Genomic DNA, 18410 nt, shown 5'->3' with positions numbered 1-18410 from the left:
TCTCCTGGTCCTGTGAAGACTTGATCTCAGGAACCACTGTAGTCCACCCAAGCTCAAGTGTGTGTGTGCGTGCGCGTGTGCGTGCATGTGCCCAGACTGTGTGGCAGCTTCCAACATCAAAGCATGGTACTCATGCCAGTGGCATGGGAGGCAGCAAAGATGTAATTTACTAAATATCACAAACACAACACTTCAAGAGAACCACAACTTGAAAATCAGACACAAACATACACACACCTACATTCCAACCTGTGTCAAAACATGTTTCAGGAGTTCCAAATACCTTTCAGGAAGGAGGAAGGAACACAACAGAACAGGTCACACTGCTGTCTGACAGCACAACAGAAGCCTGAAGCCGCCACCACCACACCCCGCCCCCGAGGACATCCCCATTATACACATGCTCTCTCTTCCTTTACATGCCGCCGCTCCCTCAGCCAATCAGCTGGAGCTGAACAACCAGCCAGACCAGTCAGAGAGTCAGAGCTAAAGATGAGTGACGGAGAGCATTTCAATGGTCTCACCCAACATTCAGGTGAGACTAAACAAATATTTTTTCCTCTGATCACATGACAGCTGAAACAAAAATGTGACAAAGGAAAATAAGAAGTAGTCCGGAATTATTCTGATGATGATACATAACTCATTACATAATGCAAATGATCTCAATGTGGCACATTTAAAGTGGGCTCATCAGAATTTTTCCAAAATAAACCATCAAACACTTGATGATGGATTCACCATTAATGGCACAACAACCAAGAAGCTTAAACAAACTGGTGACATATATTTGGTGAGCATAGGCAAATGCACCCGCACAAAGAAATAGCGCTCCTTCATACCTTTTTGCCTTTCTTCTTTCGATGGGCTGCTTTTCCACTGCCTATTTTCTCTTTGGCTTCTTCACTCATGTTCAGAATCTCCCCCGTTCCACTCCTCCAATCACTTCTGTTAATCCAGCAAGTAGGAGCCTGTGGAGCAGCTGCTGTCCTCACTGTGAAAGGCTGCCACAGAAGCGTCCATTTAGGAGTGAAGTAAAGATTGTTCCATGAAGAGTGGGAGTACGTGTGAGAAAGAGAGAGGATTGTAGCGATGCTCTCTCCCTCCTATTCTTCTTCACGTTCACAAAACACACACACATTCAAGCACGCTCGCCGATGGTCCACTCCCACTTCGCTTTCAGCGGTGCGCAATTGGCGACTCTCTCCAGTGCACTCAGAGGCAGGGCGTGGAGGCTGGAGAGATAGAGGCAGAGGAGGAAGAAGAGGAGGTGGAGGAGGATGTCTGTGATGAAGAAAGGAAGAGAATATAGAGAGCGAAGGAGTATATCCCATGGTAGATGTAATTCTGCCTACCTGAAGCTGGAGACTGGAAACACTCTCCCAAATCAAAGGGACAACTCCAAAAAGAAACAATATAAAAATGGACAGTCAAAAATGGACACATGGAGAAAATAAAGTGGTGGGTAACACAAAAAACATGAAAAGGTATAAATGGCCTGAGACAAAGGAAGCATGTGTGATCTACACGGTGGCAGGATCTCTTGGTTTCTGCTATGGCTTCCTGCACAGACGGTGTAATATGAAATGAGACTCTCAACACGTCTCACAGACCATTGGAGGGGGGAGGGGGGAGGATCATTACATGATGCATCAGGTCCTTCCAGAAAAGGAAGTCTCCCCACTCGGCTCTGCCAGCAGGATCAGCTTACTGGAAACTGGGAGAGAACCGAACAGCAGTGAGTGCTGATTGACAGACTGGCCCACTGTCTGGCTGTGTTGGTGTGTGAGACAGAAGGAAAGGAAGCCCAGAATGAAGATGGAACAAGTGCACATGAAGGGAGAATCCAAGCGTGTCTCTGTCAGGAGATGAGACAGAAATAACACAACCAAACATCCAGCTCTTCCCTAATGAAATGTCCAGTGTAGCTAATAAGCTGGAAGGACAGCGAAGTAATCTGGGAGACAGGGAAAGACACAGAGAACCTGGGAAGGAAAAGACACTAAGTGATCAGGAGGACTTTGAGGAATATGCAGGAGAGAAAGGACTGAGTTTCTTCTGAATATCAGAGAATATCAGGGGCAAATGGCTCAGACATCATCTAACTAGGGCTAAGCTAAGTTAGCATGGCTATTTCTTATTTTTTAGCATTTGTTGTGATGATTTTGTCCAGATGGGATCTTACTTTGGTTCAGGTTGGTTCTTCAAATGAATCTTTGGGATATTGTGGAGGAGTGAGCAGCTACATGATGGAGGAGTGAGCAGCTAAATGATGGAGGAGTGAGCAGCTCTATGATGGAGGATTGAGCTACTGTACGATGGAGTGAGCAGCTGCTAGGTCAAAAGGTGCCTACAGCTGATGATCAGGGTGGAGCTCCTCTCACGTGCTGCCAGTAGTTCGTGCTTGTGTTTGTGTTTGAGAGTGGACCTCCACGCATGTGGCCGGGTTACAGTCCACTGATGGTATCGTCATCAGCAACACAGACATCTGTCCTGGTCACTCAGATTCGAATCAGGCCTACTTCTTGCAGTAATCAGGTCGTGTCCCAACTGCTGCTCACTGATTCAAACTGACCCTCGTTCACGCGGTAACAATGACTACTAAAGACTATTAAAGGCAAATCTCTTGATGCAGTTTTTGAGTAAATGAAAATATGGAACAAAAAGATGCCACATCCTGAGATGGAAGTCATGTGATTCCAATTGGACACCTTCATTGTTGCTCAGTTCTACATTCAGAAGCATGAAGAAGTCTCCTCTGACCTCTCTGACCTTGATCCTGACCCCAGCAGCAGATAATACTAACGTGCGACAGGCAGGCAGGCAGGCAGGCAGGCAGGCAGGCAGGCAGACAGACAGACAGACAGACAGACAGACAGACAGACAGACAGACAGACAGGACAGACAGACAGATAGATAGATAGATAGATAGATAGATAGATAGATAGATAGATAGATAGATAGATAGATAGATAGATAGATATTTTCCTTCCATTACTAAAATGACCATATTTTGTCCTTTCTTATTTTTTGTTCGCACTCAGGTTGGCTGTGAATGTTGAAGGAGGTTACCGTCTGGGTTAGGGCAGTTCAGTCCACCACTCCATTCAGTGCAGAGCCGTTAATGTGTGGAGGGTGTCCCCCAACATACAGAAGATTAAACTAGTATGAGGAAAAAGGCAGCATTTCTGAGTGAGGAGAAGCATCATGAGGTAAAACCATGATAGCTCTTCTCCACTTACTGAGACTTTTTCCCTCCACTGCTGCATATTTCCATTTTTGTACAGCAGTCACAACCGTCTTGGTTCATATCCTCATGAACGAATTCTCCTCTGCTACCTTTCAGCGACTCCTCAGCAGAAGAGAACATCTGCCCCTTGATTCACTCACATGCCTCTCAAACATCATCTGGAACCCTCTTTAAAGGCTCAGCTTCTCCAGGTCAGTGCCCAGGTTTCACACAGCCAGTTTTCGCCATCACTTTCTTTTAATTTGGCAAACCTTCATAACTTGTGGTGTTTGATCTGCAGAGGTTTTTTTCTGTTCTTTAGTAGGTGAGTGTGTGACCCTGAACCGTTGCCGGGTGCTGACGGAAATTTATTGGTAAAGTTTTCTCTTCAGTTTTTATCTTTTTACATTTGATCTCTAACTGAATTAAAGCTAAGTTTCAGACAGTGCAAGATGAGAAAATCCCCCCATATACACACACTTCTGGAGGTGAAATGACATTTTGTGTGTGTTGAAAAACATGGTTGATTCAGGGCTGCTGTTCTACCAGCAACATCATCTCTCCACTTCCCCTTGTCTCCATGGAGACAAGCTTCCCGAGCAGACTGATTTCAGACCGTTGTGAATCAGCACACACAGCGGGTGGGGTGGTGGTGAGGAGGGGGCTCTCTTTCTGTTCAAACATGACCCTGGGAGTCTGTGCAGTCTCTGTACTACAGTGCCAGGATTACATGTGTATGTGAATGAATGAGGTCGATTCTGAGTGAGTGTTCACCTTTGGGTGTACACCATTTGCCGCACATGTACGGATGCAAACATCACAATAATATAATCATGGCCTGTTTTACAAACTTCTCAAATTTCATATCTCCCAAACTAATCATAACATCTGTGAAAGGTCATGTTGGAGGAATCTGGGGGAGAGAACAGTTGGAACCTAATGGGGCCACTGGGCCAACAACAGAACCACAGTTTCTACTTCAGCATTCATGTGAAACATCTGACAAGAACGAGTCTGACACACGTGCACTTAGGGCTCTAAAAACACTGATTTCAAAGCCAAAATATAAGCTTTCATTTGTGCGTGTACAATCGCTGTAAGAAAAGGGTGTATATGTCTGTGAGAGAGAGAGCTTCAAGTAGACAAGCAACATAAGAGAAGGTTTTCATCGGCTTGACACCTTTACTAAATGTAAAACTCTCAGTGACACACAAACAAACACACACACACACACACACACACACACACACCACACGCACACACACACACAACACATAGATGCTTATAAATAAACCCACCCACGCACAAAGCATGCATTCATGCCATACCGTGTGTGTGTACAATTACAGAGGAAGTTAACCTTAGTTAAGGTCAGAGGCGACACAGAGATTACTGAGAGTGCATCTAAGGGTCGCGCTAAAAAGTAATGTATAGTTGACAGAAGGGGTGGGACTACATGACGCACCAGGCAATCACTGAGTCTTGTTCTTGTATTTAAATGTGATCTAAAGTTACTTCATCTCTTATTAATCTCATCCTCTGGGGTCGTGGCAGTGCTCAGGTGGCTACAGCTTCTTTCTCATCACTCTTAAAGAACTAAAATCAGACAAGATCCAACAGCCTCTTGTGTCATTATTATTATTGTTGTTGTTGTTATCATTGTTGTTATACTATGTGTGGGGACTGTAAATGGCTGTTTTGCAGGTGTGCATGAACAGTGTTTCTGGCAACAGGCAAGTCTGGGCAACAAAAACAGTCAACTGCAAGTCTGGGCAACAAAAACAGTCAACTGTCACTCTTTACTACAAGATAATTAACAGATTGTACAAAGCCATAAAGCCTGACATGAACCTAAACAAGTGCTAATGATTAAAGAAGACAGTCAAATGCCAAACCTACCAACGCCTGCAGGCAGGTGCATTTGTGTGCTCCAGTATTCGTGAAGCTCTGGAAATGACAAGGGCAAGTCATTGGTGGTTTTTCTGGTTTTCCTTAGCAACTTGGCATGGACAAATGTGATTCAGGGTACACACACACGCAAACGCACAGCTGAACCCAGAGGTATGTGCAGCCCTGGTGTAAGTACGAATGTAAGAGTGACTCAAACAAACAAATGACATCATTATGTGAAAACACACCAGTGTGAATAGTGTTGGCAGTGGGAAGCTTCTGATCCAAGGTAGTTTTCTGTGTCAACTGTACTGGGTTTCTTCTCTTGAAGACGTTTCGCCTTCTATCCAGAAGGCTTTTTCAGTTCTGAAATCGCTGGGGAGAGAGCTTGAAAATATATAGCCCCTGTGTTTCAGAACTGAAGAAGCCTTCTGGATAGAAGGCGAAACGTCTTCAAGAGAAGAAACCCAGTCCAGTTGACATAGAAAACTACCTTGGATACAATGACCTGGATGATTGAGAATCTACACAGAAGCTTCTGATATTCATATCCTTCACAACTCCAGTCTGTTCTGACTGTTCCCAAACATCACATATTTACAATGAGCAAAGTCACCGTGGGAACGTCAGGAGCTTGTTAGCATCGATCTCTGAGGGGGCTCCCCTGTGCTGTTTTTCTAAAGCAGTTGTGTATGACAGGAATATAAATGATCATGTAGAAATATGAGAGCAGTAGATAGGCTGTTATGTGGGGGTCTCCGTGGCAACCACACAAAATGGCACGCACTCACCATGGCAACAGCAGTAGGGAGGGAATGAAGAGGAAATGGCGTCAGCCATGGTGTTGGCCTCTGATTGCTTTGAAACGATGCATGAACGTCAGCAACACAACATAGACGTAGACTAGAAGACAAACATTTACCATGTCACAAGCATGCATACAGGCTGTGTAAAACACAGCTTAGGTAAAACCTCACCCATTATACATGTTAGAGCTGCATCAACCAGCATTGAGCCATATGAAATTTCTATTAATATGATTTTCATGTAATCATTTTAAATAATAGGTTAAATGAAACTATATACTTTTAATTATGTAAAACTATTTTTGCACTGTTTTCAATTAGACTGATCAAGAACATCACATTCGCCCTATTTTTCAAAATGTTTGGGGTATCGCTTCTTGCTTTACAAGCCAATTAGCTCAATACTATTTTAGTAGTTTTAGAGTTCTGAAGCTATTTTCTGGAAGTATTTGTGAGGCCAAAGGTGAGGGCTTAAATATGAAGCGCTTGTCAAAGAAAAAGCTGGAATGGATTTGACAGGGTTGACAGCACCAGAAGACCCTGAAGAGCTGAACATAAAACATGGCTGCTGCTTCAGATGTACCTTAGAGATGGAAAGTCTTTCTGAAGTGGGAAGAAGCGTCAGAGCAGGTGGGCGTGGCCTGTAGGCGTGACCGGGTGCTGACTGAAAACTTGGCGACAAGGTGCAATATCTCCACTTAGTGACCAGAGAGTGAACTACAGCAGGTGTGTGGATTCCGGGAGAGGGAGAGAGTGTGAGAGAAATTGGAGGCTTATGGCACCTGGGTAAGAATGTGAACACCGTGGACCACTGCATCACGTTCACGTGATGATTGAAAGCTACTTAATTACAACAGTTCAATTCTCTGCTGGAAAATGGGGCCATACTCCACTTTTACTTTAAGGCTTATTTATATTTAATGCTGGCACATCTTGATGCAACAGGTTTAATAACTACACAGTAACCCAGAAAATTCAATGGTGTTGCCAATTAAACATGCAATAAAAGCAGGAAGAACAGACACAATGTGGCCAATATACCTCGTACACATGTACAATTGGATTTATTCCAGAGATGAAAATGATTTATGTCATCAAAGTTGACCATGAGGCAACTTGCCCATCACACATTATAACCCTTAAAATACAAATGGTTACAGAATCACCTCTAATCATATTTTGTAGATCTTATTATAAACCAAATAGAAAACTAGCATCTGTCTTTGACATCAATACATAGTGGCTGCAATATTTATCACTATTACATGTTTATATACATATTTTTTGCCAGTACAGTCATTCATCTCTGTTATTGCATAATAAATACCTTCTTTCTTTCAGATGAAATGCCACATGCATGTGGTAGCACAGATAAAAGCTAATAAATCACAGCTTGAGGCTGAGCAGATACAGTTGCGAAGGAAACCAACAGGACATGACTGAGCTGAAAAAGACACAGCCATCTCACCTTAGAGGGGGATGAGCATTGGTCATCAATCAGCGGTGGAGAAATCAGACCAGTGGCTACGGTTACACACCATCAACATAGAGAAAGAACAATAATGTGGTGTACTGTTAGAGTGGACTCCATCGTCACTCCTACAGGTGACCTGAGACCTTTGCATCAGCATCTAACAGGTTTTCCAGTTGTGTCTTCCTGTACTAAATCTCACTGGTCACGGTGAATCTACTGAGCCACCCTCACAACTGATGTGCACACTTTGCAATCAATAATTTATCTTTCAGAAGCAATTTAGCTGGAGATGCTGGTCCAACTGGTAGAACATGATGAAGGACACTTTGTCTGATTTGTCTGCTTCATCATTCGCTCTGCTCTGAAGGACTTTCTGCACTGGGGAGCCTGCTCTTCCTCCTACACTGCGATGGGAGTCCTGACCCATCTGGTTTCTGTATATATTTTAAGAGGACATCCTGGGAGTTTGTCAGGTCCAGTTTACGCCCACCCATCTCACACGGCAGCTGTCCTCTGGGTGTTAATCAGCCGGTGCTGGTCGCTTAGCCAGGCACATTTTTAGAAGCTGTGTTCCACCTGCCACAGTACCTTTACAAAAGTCTGTCCACATCTCCACTGGACTCTGGAGCTTTGCTCTTTCCTCTCCCTCTGTGTCTCTCTCCCACTGCTTCCTCAGTGTTGTAACAAAAAGTTGGTTGCCACATTGATGTCATTGTTTGAAGCTCTGAGGGCCTCCAGGGCATCGATTCTGGAAAAGCCCATTTCCACCAGCCTCGCAACCTGCCAGGGATCAGTTGATGATCATCATATGTCAATTACCTGACAAGGCTGCCCTGCAGCTGCGCAGGCAGACAGATGCTAGCAGCACTTCATTCTGCTTATTTATGCGAAACAATATCAAGAGAATAAAGCGTGAGTGGAGAATACCTGCTCTTCTGCAATCACAGAGTTGTCCAACAGTGGGGGCTGTGTGGACGCAGGTGTCTGGCCCTGGGGGAGGGGTTGTGCCAGCGGGCGATTGTGTCCTCTGTGTCTCAGGGAGGGGAATAATCTGGTCCAGTGTAAAAAGCCAGGCTGCACAAAATGGAAAACTTTTGAGTCTGGGCTTGTTGCCCTTGTTCATTGGTGATGGGGCACATGGGCCATGTACCTGTGGCTGATTTCTGGGGTTCCTTCTTGCCTCGCTGTAATGAGCCAAGAGCATCTGCTGGTCGAGCAAGTCCATCCTTTGTTGCCTCTGGATTTCCAGAGTGGCGCCCATCCCCAGGGGTGCCTCCTCACTGGGCTTGGAGCCTTGGCAACAACACATACTTCAGAAGCCAAAATCAGCAGGCGTCATGTAGAACTGGCTGATTATGAATATTTCCATCATGCATCATGTAGAACTGGCTGATTATGAATATTCCCATTGCCATTCACAGATCACTGATGTATGAGCTATGCTGCACCAGCAAAAATATACAGTTCTGCAGCTCCTTTGTTGAAACAGTTTAACTGGCTGCTCGACATCTTCCTCTCCAGTGTGTTTGGTCAGAATGAGACCAGGCTGGTAAGCGTGATCAGGGTTTACTCACATGAGAATAGCGGCTCCAGAAGACAGTGTCCCACATGAGACATCCACATGGGTACAAAGAGGAGCTTCTGTAACCAGAGAACGTTGGAGTGGTACAGAGCTCCAGAGATCTGAAAACACAACGGAGACAGTCGGTCATCAACCGCCCAAACCTCTGCTCTATTTAAGACAACAGCCTGCTTACCAGTCCGCTCAAAGCAAGAAGCCACATAAAAGGACTGGAAGTCAGCAGCTGGAAGAGAAATGGACCCTTTCATTCATTAAAGGAGAAGGGAAATTAATTTAGTGCCATTCATCCCAACACAATACTAACCTGCAGGCCTACTACATAGACCAGAGACTTGTTAGTGATGTGGATCTGTCCCAAGACCTGTGTTACAGGCATTCTGGGAATTAACAGGTAGAAAGGCACAAAGAAAGAGAAGACTGGGGCCAGCCTGCAAGAAAAAAACACAATCTTTAAAGGTTTGAAACTACTGTGATTAAATAATTTCTTTAGTGTTACGATCGTAGAATGGACGTGAATGCACATAAGCACGGAGGTGAGGAAGGATTGCTTTATTTTAAAATAGGCTCAAGGGCAAGTTTGGAAATTTACTCAAAAACTACCCGGAATGGACCAGGATACTCATTTTCCAATGCTAGCATCAAAACACGGTCAGAAAAGCAGTTCGTGAAAAAATAAAAGGCATTTTAAGTCAATTGACTTCTATGGTTTCCAAAATACTCACAATCCTGGAGGAAGTTCCTTTACTTCATATTCAAAGAGGATGTGTAAAACCTGGACCAGCAGGACATCCAGCAGTGCAGAGAGACACCAGCAGCCCAACAGGAAGGACTGGAAACATGACAGAGGTCTAAACGACTGAGCAGAAGACTTGTAATCTTTACTTGTGATGGTCACAGGAAGCTTTGTGGAGCTCTGAAGCAGCAAACTGGTTCAGCAAAAGGTTCATTTCTGGAGAATTCATCTGCACAGTATATCAGTTTATTCTATCTCACCCCTGAAAAATAGCAGTGATTTCAGCAGAGCCAGAAGGTGCTTTTGTAGCAGCACAGTGATGTCAATAACATAAGAGCTTTGATTCATTTTTATCAACAACAGTTTTAAGATCGTATTCAGGTTTAGTAGATAAAACTGCAGATAATTTAGAGATTAAGACAGTTCACTCTGAAACTATATAATGACCAAAAGAACAGAAAGACTTCCTGGATTACTCAACATGCTTGGAGGTGCCAGCTTCAATCATTACTACGGCTCTTCATGCGTTATAACCAGATACAGGTTATTATCCAGTTATAATACAGGTTATTAGAAATAACGTGTTTTCAAACTGAATAATCTGAGCTATTTACAATGGAGTGAGGGCTCTGCTCTCAGCAGCTTACATACTTACAGCGAATTTCCTGGTGCCAAATCTTCTCTCAAAGACTCTGAAGTTGTAGATGAGCAGACTACTGCAGAAGGCATCCTTCACATCCAGACACACCAGCCTGCCACACAAGAGCCTCCACACCTGTAAGGAGACCACCAGACACACACCACAGGTGGTGGGTGAAATAATTCACTTGGTATTGGCAAAACAGCAAGAGCAAGGTATCAATGTTAAACCACATGAGAGGATGACAGGAAACAGAATCAGTATTTCCAGTAACCACTGCAGCAGTCAGGTGAGTGGAGTATGAAACAGAGGCCATGATCCATTCAGAGCAGAGGTGTGAAATCTGAACCTCTGTTTTATCAGCTCGGACTCAACTCTCAGCTTGTGTCATCATTGGGTAGTGGGAGTAATCCGATTACTGTAACACTCGGGTCTGGAGTGTTTACAAGCATGTTAGAAAAATGAAAATCACAAAATCCCGGTCTGCATGTTTCATCACATTTATGGGATTTCTTCTGTATGTGTGTAGTGACCTAAGACTCAGATTTGTCCTGTTAAACGCATCTTCAATCTCAGCATCAGTCGTCCTAATGTGGGAGCTGATGGACAAAACAGGCACCATGCTGCTCCAGTCCTTCATTAACGCTCCAACAGGGACACGTGCACAAAGACAGAGTACTGAAGGGAAAATTTTGGCATTTCCTCCCAATTTCTCCTTGTCAGATAACAACTGTCTGATAAATCGTATCACATTGTGTCATCACATGATTGCTTGAATAATGGATAACTCCACTCATCAGATAGTCAGGTGATTTTCATTGTCGGGTTACACTGTGTTTGCATCACTACCTTTACGTTTGTGAGAAGAGGGCATCAGTAGAGCTGCATATACCAGCTTTAGACCCCCTAGATGGATCATACCTGGTGTTGCTGCCGAACAGCCTGCAGGTTGTACGTGAACACATTTTGGTGCTGTGGCAGGAGGGCGAAGATGACCGTCAGCCCGTTCAGAAGCAACAGAAGGCCTTTGGACAGAGGAGCCTTGTCTGGCCATTAAACACACAACAACATACTTCACAACCAAATTACTCTGGCTTTCTTCAAAGGTCTGCAGAAGTGGGAGAACCGGTTAAATTGGGGAATAATTTTAACCAAAACCAGGATCTTTACTATTATATCAACAGTACTTGGTGAGCTTAAAGTCTCATTTGAACAAGACAGATTTGTAATGAACTCTGACACACCGCTATCTTCGATAAGTATATAACAGCAACAAAGGTGCTCTTTGGCTTATTAACTAGTGCAGCTAAAAACGACAGTAGTTGACTGAATTTGTCGACTGACAGCGGGAAGCTAACTCCAGATAGCTAAGCTAGCCGATGAAAATAAGACGGGAGATAAATACTTACACAGGCCACGAGAGCCCGTGGAGGTAAACATGACATCCACAGAGATGAGACAGGGTCCAGAAGAAGACTGTGAGTCAAATGGGTACAGAATTAATACTTAGGGTAGAAGAGTAGCCACGCTGTGAGTGGTAGAGAACGAAGGGAACGGGAAACGCTACAGAAGCCGCAAAAGCCAAAAAGGACGTTTCGCCGAGTTGTGTGACAATATCGAAAATATCCTGGTGGAGGCGCTGTGGCGCCGCCAAATGAATAATAATGATCAATTATTCTTCCTAATGGCTTTTTTTTTTTTTTTACTTTTGCCTCTAAATGCCTCTAAATCAAATCTAATGGTAAAAAAGCCTTGGATATATATAGATTTTTTAAAATTGAACATGTTATTGACCTCAGCACTAGCGCTAGTCTTCCTCTTCTTCTAGCTATTATTTTAATTGTTGTTGTGTCTTACACATAAAACCATTCTGTGTCTGTTCCTTACACTTTGCACGAATACTGTTATAAAAAAAGTTTTGCTCAAAGCATCCATGTAGGTTCCATTCATCCAGGTCACAGTCATCCAGTCCATCCATACTCTCTGCCGGACCTTTATAGAACTGAGGCTTTATTTCCTTGAATGATGTGAGCAGCGTATGAACCATTTTCCAGAGGTTGTGTATATTTGTGACAGTCCCTATGGCTTAAACACTGCCTTGTGAAGTTTTGTTAAGAATGAATTATCCTTGAGCTTGACAGTGGCTGAACGATGTCCAGATGAATCATGTTTTCATGTGGTTTTGGTCTCATGCTTTTAGGATCATATCACACACAGACCAAATCTCCACATGGATCCATCCAGCCGCGCATTTCTGTGTGTGTGCGTGCATGTGCGTGTGTGTGTATGTATCTTCCTGTGCTGTTGAGCTTGCCCAGAACTGAGAGTCCATCTGATAAGATGTGGCAACATCTGTCTAATCGTGTTGCATTTCCCATCATCCACAGATGCAATGGCGTGTTAGTTCCCATTGGTTAGTTCCCACCAATTCAGTCTATTTGGCTGCTTGTGGTTGGATGTGACTACAAAGCAGAGCTCAGGAACAGCTTGCTAATTGTGTTTCAGACCTTCTCTGTCACCGATGTGGGAGTGAGGCCGAAAAGGGTTCCCCTGCCCCTGTTCTCAATCAAAGATAATCAGATTGAACACTGTGGATGTATCTGTGTGTGTGTGTGTCTGTCTGTCTGTTTATCAATAAAAGACTACAGATTTAGAGACAGCCTTGACTCCTGCTGTTTGCTTTGTTCATTAAGAGGACATGGGCAGATGGTTTGCTGGTCTGCTGTGAATCACACACACACACACACACACACACACACACACACACACACAGGCTCAATCCTGTCACCTCAGCTCTATCCCCCATTTATCTTTTCCATTACACATCTCTCGGCAGGACAATACCACAGTGAGGGAGGGATGTGTGTGTGTGTGTGTTTGTGTCCGTGTGTCTGCATCTGAGGTGGTCATCAGAAAAGCTGACTCTCGTGTTCATTAAAGATGGCCAACACTCATCAGCTCATTTGTGTTCAAGCAACTAATTTCTCTCAAATGTTTTTGTGCTGCTGATCTTCCTACAAAATATATATCAAACAGGCTAACCTGAACCCTAACAGGCTAACTCTAATCCTGACCCTGACCCAAACCGGCTAACCCTTACCCAAGACAATAAAAGAAAGTTTGTGAGAAGAATCACCAGAAGGTCTCCTGTGGTTTCACTTTTCCAGGTTGACAGCTGAACGTTGATGTTCCTTTAAGACATTTTTTGTTGTTGTTTTGCCTTTCTGGAGAATAAATCTGCAGATTTCACTTTCAGGTGGAATCAGGTTGGATTCTTTAACTTTTGAGCTTTTCAAATGTTTCAGTTTCATGACTCTAGTGAACCTTTTACCTTTCTCATTCACTCTTTATTCTACTTTAACTAGATGAACCTTTGATTAACTGCTCCACCTGTCCAACTCTGTCACTTCAGTCACTTCATTTTCACCTTTTATGTTAGTCTGTGGTCAGACTAATCTGGATTAAATGACCTGATTAAATGATTATAGGATTAAATAATAATAATCATCATCCATTGGTTTGCAATGAATCACAGACACAAATGAATAAAAAGAATTTGCAATGTTTGTACGGTCAAACTAGGAAACTACTACAGAACATCCACAATACGGGTCATTTACTGACTGTACAACATGCCAATATCTTAGTTTTGTATAATAATAATAATAATAATAATAATAATAATAACAAAACCATCACCATATATATGTATACAGCTCTGCTACAAGTCACATGAATGTCTGGAAAAACAAAAAAGAAAAAGAAACATTTTCTTCCAGGAATCAGAGCTGATGACTGGTCGATTGAGAGGAAACTCAGATAAAGACATCAGCAGAATAAAGACGAGCTAAGATTCAGTGACAAGTCCAAAGATCGCTTCAGACGAGGTGGATGTGAGGAATCTGTCTTCATCCTTTGTCTTCAGTACATCCCAGCAGCCTGTAGGAACACTCTGCCTTCTGAGACTGAGACACACACACACACACACACACACACACACACACACACACACACACAGAGTGTGTCATCAGTGTGTTTGATAAGGTCACACCAACAGGAGCCCAAACAAACTTGATTATTACAGGAGGATTTTTCTGATCACTGTTTTTGGAGCTAAAACTTCCTGGCTCAGAGGAAATGCACCCTGCCCTGCTGTCTGACAGACAATCCCCTTTTAAATGATTTATTACTGGCTGTTAATTATGCAAATAATGTCCAAACAAACTCGTCACGAGGACAATTAAGGCAGACGTTAATTAGTGGCCAGCTCTCTTCGTGCTTCACTGACATTCAATTAAAAGCGGCCCAGAACAAGCGTGGCTGTCTGCTCCGGTGGTCCTGGCACGGCACTGGGCCGGAGCACCTCGCCACCTCGCACTCGCTAATCTCCTGCTGTATGGACAGTAACGTCAGCAAGAATAAATATTTTAAATATGTGTCTCAATTAAAGCTATCACCATGGTGACGCTGTCACCCTTCATTAGCTTCTGCTGTTTCTCGGGAGCTTTCTCCACGATCAAAGGTGAGACAAGAAGAGAGAAGGAAATTTGACTAAGATTAGTGGACCAGAGGAACAAACTAAGTATGCTGCACAAGCTACAAACATGTGAACAGAACCAGTCGTGTCTGTAACTGGAGGGAAAAGGCTCCAAACTTTAATAAGATCTTTGGATGCCAGTCGTCCTTCTGAAAGCAGAAACTTCTCTCTTCTGAAGGTTCGACAATAAAACTCTGGGAGTGTTCTCATGTTTACATACTGAGAGAGCAGGTTTGGGGATCCGAACCTTTTCCTGGTGCCTTGGTGTCCACGCTGATGTCATCGTGGCCACTCACATCCAGGTCTAAGGTCACGTCTGTGTGTAGGCCTGCTGACGACTGATGGCCTGTTGTTTGGTTATTAATCCAGCAGATTGTTAGTTTAGGGCAAATGAACAGCTTAGGGTTCTAAAACATTGTTTTCTGTGTGTGTACCTGTGTGTGTCGTAGCAGTGTGCAGAAGTGTGTGTTCAGCCTGGTCGCGGAGTTTCACCTCCTCCTCCAAAGCCTCCTGTAATCTCCTCTTATTTCTCTTTTCTTTCTTCAGCCGCTTCTGGATCAGAACTGAATCATCCAAGTGACACAAAGAAGCTTTATCATTTCAAAGCATTTAAGAGACTTATCTATGAAATACAAAATAAAGTAAAGATTTTAATACCAGCATAAAGGTACAACACTATCATCAATATTATTATTTCAATATCATTAAAATCCTGATCATTGAATCACTGATCATTGTCATTTAAATAATGTGCATAAACTTGTACTTATTGTTTATACTGGGTCAGTTATGCTAGATTTATCTGTTATATAGTATACTATATATATATTATATGTATATTGTATTTCATAATATCTTATTAACAGTATATAAAAACCTAAATTATAATCTATGATGAAATGGAAACATTGTCCCAAGTAAATCCAAAAGGAAGCAACTGTTTTAGGCTGTTGGTGGAGCTTGAGAGGATCGTTTCTTGGTAGTTTTACGGTCCTGCTTCGGTCCAGTCAGCAGCTGCTGCTGAAACATCTGTGGAGCAACATCTGTAGCAGAAGCTCTACCTCGGTTTTTCTGCTCCACGCTCAGCTGCCTCTCCAGCGTTTCTCTCAGCTCCCTCTCTCGGACCAGCTCCATCTTTAGCTCCGTCCTCTCCAGCTGGTCCTGCTTCTCTTGCACCCGTGCATTCTCTATAGCAACCCTCAACAGACCCTGCTTGGAGACAGAGAGACACACATCAACGGGTCACAGGCTGAATCCCAACTACAGAGATCTGATATCTAGCTAAAACACGTGATGGTTCATTTCTGTATCATGTAAAAACCAAACAAGAGTTCAGTCTCGCAGTTGAAGAATTTTTTGATTTCTCCCAGGAACAGATGAGGCAGAGCCAGAGGAGAATAAAGAGGCTGCTGTTCCTTTCATGGTGACTCTGCACAAAAGCATTCAAAACCTGAGAAGCAGGTCAGCACACGCCCCCAATGCCTTCTACTCAACTATTTCAGGAAATCCCAAAGAGTCGCTGGTTTCCCTCCCGGTTCCAGCTGGAGGGTCATAATGATAAAGTTGGTAGAGCCTCACCTGGATGTTGGTGAGCAAGGTCTCTATGGAGGACAAGCCTTCAGGAAAGATGAAGGGGGCATGGTGGAGAGCTGCTGTGAGCTTCTGGCCCACAGGGAAAGACAGCCGCTCACAGTTCTCCCTGACTGATGGGGGTTTCTGGTAAGCCTGTCCGTCACAGCTCTCCCTGCTGCTCTGAGTGGTGACAGAAGCGTCTGCAGGGCACACAGAGACATTTCCATGAGCTAAGGAAGCGCCGCAGGTCTGCAGGTAAATCAGTTGTACAATAGAAGCTTGGATTTTAAAGGGTGCTCAGCACAATGCACTGAGCTGAGGTATAAATATGAATATATGAGAGCTTACCCTTACTCTCTCCACCACAGAAATCCACTGACAGCTGGACACGTTGATGTAATCCTGCAAACAGGCCACGGCCACTGATCAAACTAATCATTTACACGTTACTAACAGATTTAATTACTTGTACAGAAATAAATCCAAGCATTAAATGGCTGTTTGCAATAATTACTGTGTGCATGTAAACAAAGACATAAGTCTGGCTGTGGAAATGTGCTTGATAGCGTTCTGCCTGTTGGTAAGGCATCACAGCTGGACTCCTCCTATAAAGAGCAGCAAAAAAGCTGCATTATGGACAACCATCTGTCTGAGGCCGTGTTCCTGATTGTGGGGGACATAAACATTAGCTGCTTCCTTCCTTTGCTCGCTCACTTGCTCTCTGTGTGTGGACCATCCTCTGAGACACCAAAGACGGAGACGTCCTGGGAGCCGCGTGCCTGCTGGAGCACAAGCATGCACGTGACACCTGACACATTTCTCAGTCTGTGACAAATGATGCCGTTTTCTCCACTTAACTGACCACAGCAGTTACTCATCCAAAACCATGACTGTCGCATGTCCTCCTAGCAACTGTCATATTCAAGGTGTTCCACAGATGAGAAGCAACCAAACACACACACTCTCTCTCTCTCTCAATCTTTTTTTTCTCCCACTTTCTTGCTAAAAGCATTGCTCTGTAGAGAAAGGTAATTAGCAGGTGCTGGCAAACTCAGCAGAGGGCATCCAACTACACTCTCGTGGCAGACACATACACACACGAACACACACACATACAGATGAAGTGCACAGTCAGCAGTGTAGGCTACCCAGGCTCCTTGGATGTGACTGATCCTTTATTGAGTTACTGTTTTCCGCCTACTTTACCCCCACCGCAACACACACACACACATATACATACACATGAGCGCATGCATACAGCTGCCAGCTTGTTTGATCATTTAGCCATCCCTCTAACCAAGGTCACTGTCTGGGTTTCTCTTTTCTGCACAACTTCATCTCTCTCTGTCCTCCCTGATGAACTACAGCCTGGGAAGACTCTCCATGAGTGGACGAGGAAGCGATGGAGGAGAGAGGACAGGAGAAAGGGAGAAAGAGAGGGAGAGAGAGGGAGGCGGGGGGATAAAATTCTGCTGATGTATGGTTAAAGGGAGTGAGGTGTCAGGGATGGCCTCTGATCTCTGCTGCTTGGATATGTTGTTCAAAGACCACTGAAACAGCACACACAGCCGAAACCAATGCAGACACACGCGCGCGCACAGATGCACGTACACACTTACATACAGTAGGTTGTCAGCCCTGCTCTGTACCTTTTTCAGCTCATTATAATATCCATCCTGTGTAGGTCAAACATAAAAGCCTAAAATGGAGCAAACGTGCACGTGACTCATTAGCATACACCTCAATCACTCAGGTGATGTCCTCAGGTGGCTGCTGCCTTTATTGCTTTGTCAATATGTTGACAGAACCCTGACAGGTCTGAAACCAGAGCTGGGAGGTCTTTGTGATGTTTCCATTGGATTACGGAATAATGGGATTCAGTACTAGAACACAGGCATGCGCTCCCACAGACAATTCACTGTGGTTTTCTGCTGACTGTTTGTCCTT

The 18410-nt window shown here is 43.9% G+C and overlaps 2 protein-coding genes across 9 annotated transcripts in view; both read right to left on the bottom strand.

Annotated features, from left to right (window-relative positions):
- Window positions 1-6956: 6956 nt before the first annotated feature.
- ubac2 (UBA domain containing 2) lies at window positions 6957-11963 on the bottom strand. 5 transcript variants are annotated; one of them, XM_057048418.1, is made up of 10 exons: window positions 11764-11963; window positions 11276-11400; window positions 10370-10489; window positions 9704-9810; window positions 9286-9409; window positions 9157-9204; window positions 8974-9082; window positions 8550-8692; window positions 8327-8473; window positions 6957-8179 (listed from the first exon to the last, which is right to left on the bottom strand). In XM_057048418.1, exons 1-10 carry the CDS (start codon window positions 11792-11794, stop codon window positions 8072-8074), a joined length of 1062 nt encoding a protein of 353 aa, XP_056904398.1. In that variant the 5' UTR covers window positions 11795-11963; the 3' UTR covers window positions 6957-8071. The 5 variants fall into 5 exon arrangements, with proteins under 5 accessions (XP_056904398.1, XP_056904402.1, XP_056904400.1 ...); XM_057048422.1 differs by having other exon boundaries at window positions 8580-8692; XM_057048420.1 differs by having other exon boundaries at window positions 11276-11395; window positions 11764-11950.
- Window positions 11964-13900: 1937 nt separating this feature from the next.
- Window positions 13901-18410, bottom strand: part of dachc (dachshund c) — a 14569-nt gene continuing 10059 nt past the window's right edge. Inside the window, exons 7-12 of one of the 4 annotated variants that reach the window (XM_057048408.1) lie at window positions 16812-16865; window positions 16470-16663; window positions 15953-16103; window positions 15326-15454; window positions 15112-15237; window positions 13901-14313 (exon numbers count right to left, since the gene is read on the bottom strand). In XM_057048408.1, the coding sequence (XP_056904388.1) occupies window positions 14276-14313; window positions 15112-15237; window positions 15326-15454; window positions 15953-16103; window positions 16470-16663; window positions 16812-16865 (692 nt within the window). In that variant the 3' untranslated portion in view covers window positions 13901-14275. Of the gene's footprint in view, window positions 14320-15111; window positions 15238-15325; window positions 15455-15952; window positions 16104-16469; window positions 16664-16811; window positions 16866-18410 lie in introns of all 4 variants that reach the window. The other 3 variants (XM_057048409.1, XM_057048411.1, XM_057048412.1) reach the window with 3 other exon arrangements.

This window comes from Takifugu flavidus, chromosome 11 (genome assembly GCF_003711565.1).
Source record: "Takifugu flavidus isolate HTHZ2018 chromosome 11, ASM371156v2, whole genome shotgun sequence".
NCBI classification, from domain to species: domain Eukaryota; kingdom Metazoa; phylum Chordata; class Actinopteri; order Tetraodontiformes; family Tetraodontidae; genus Takifugu; species Takifugu flavidus.
The sequence above is the reverse complement of the archived record's forward strand: the minus strand, read 5'-3'. Positions and strand labels throughout refer to the sequence as shown.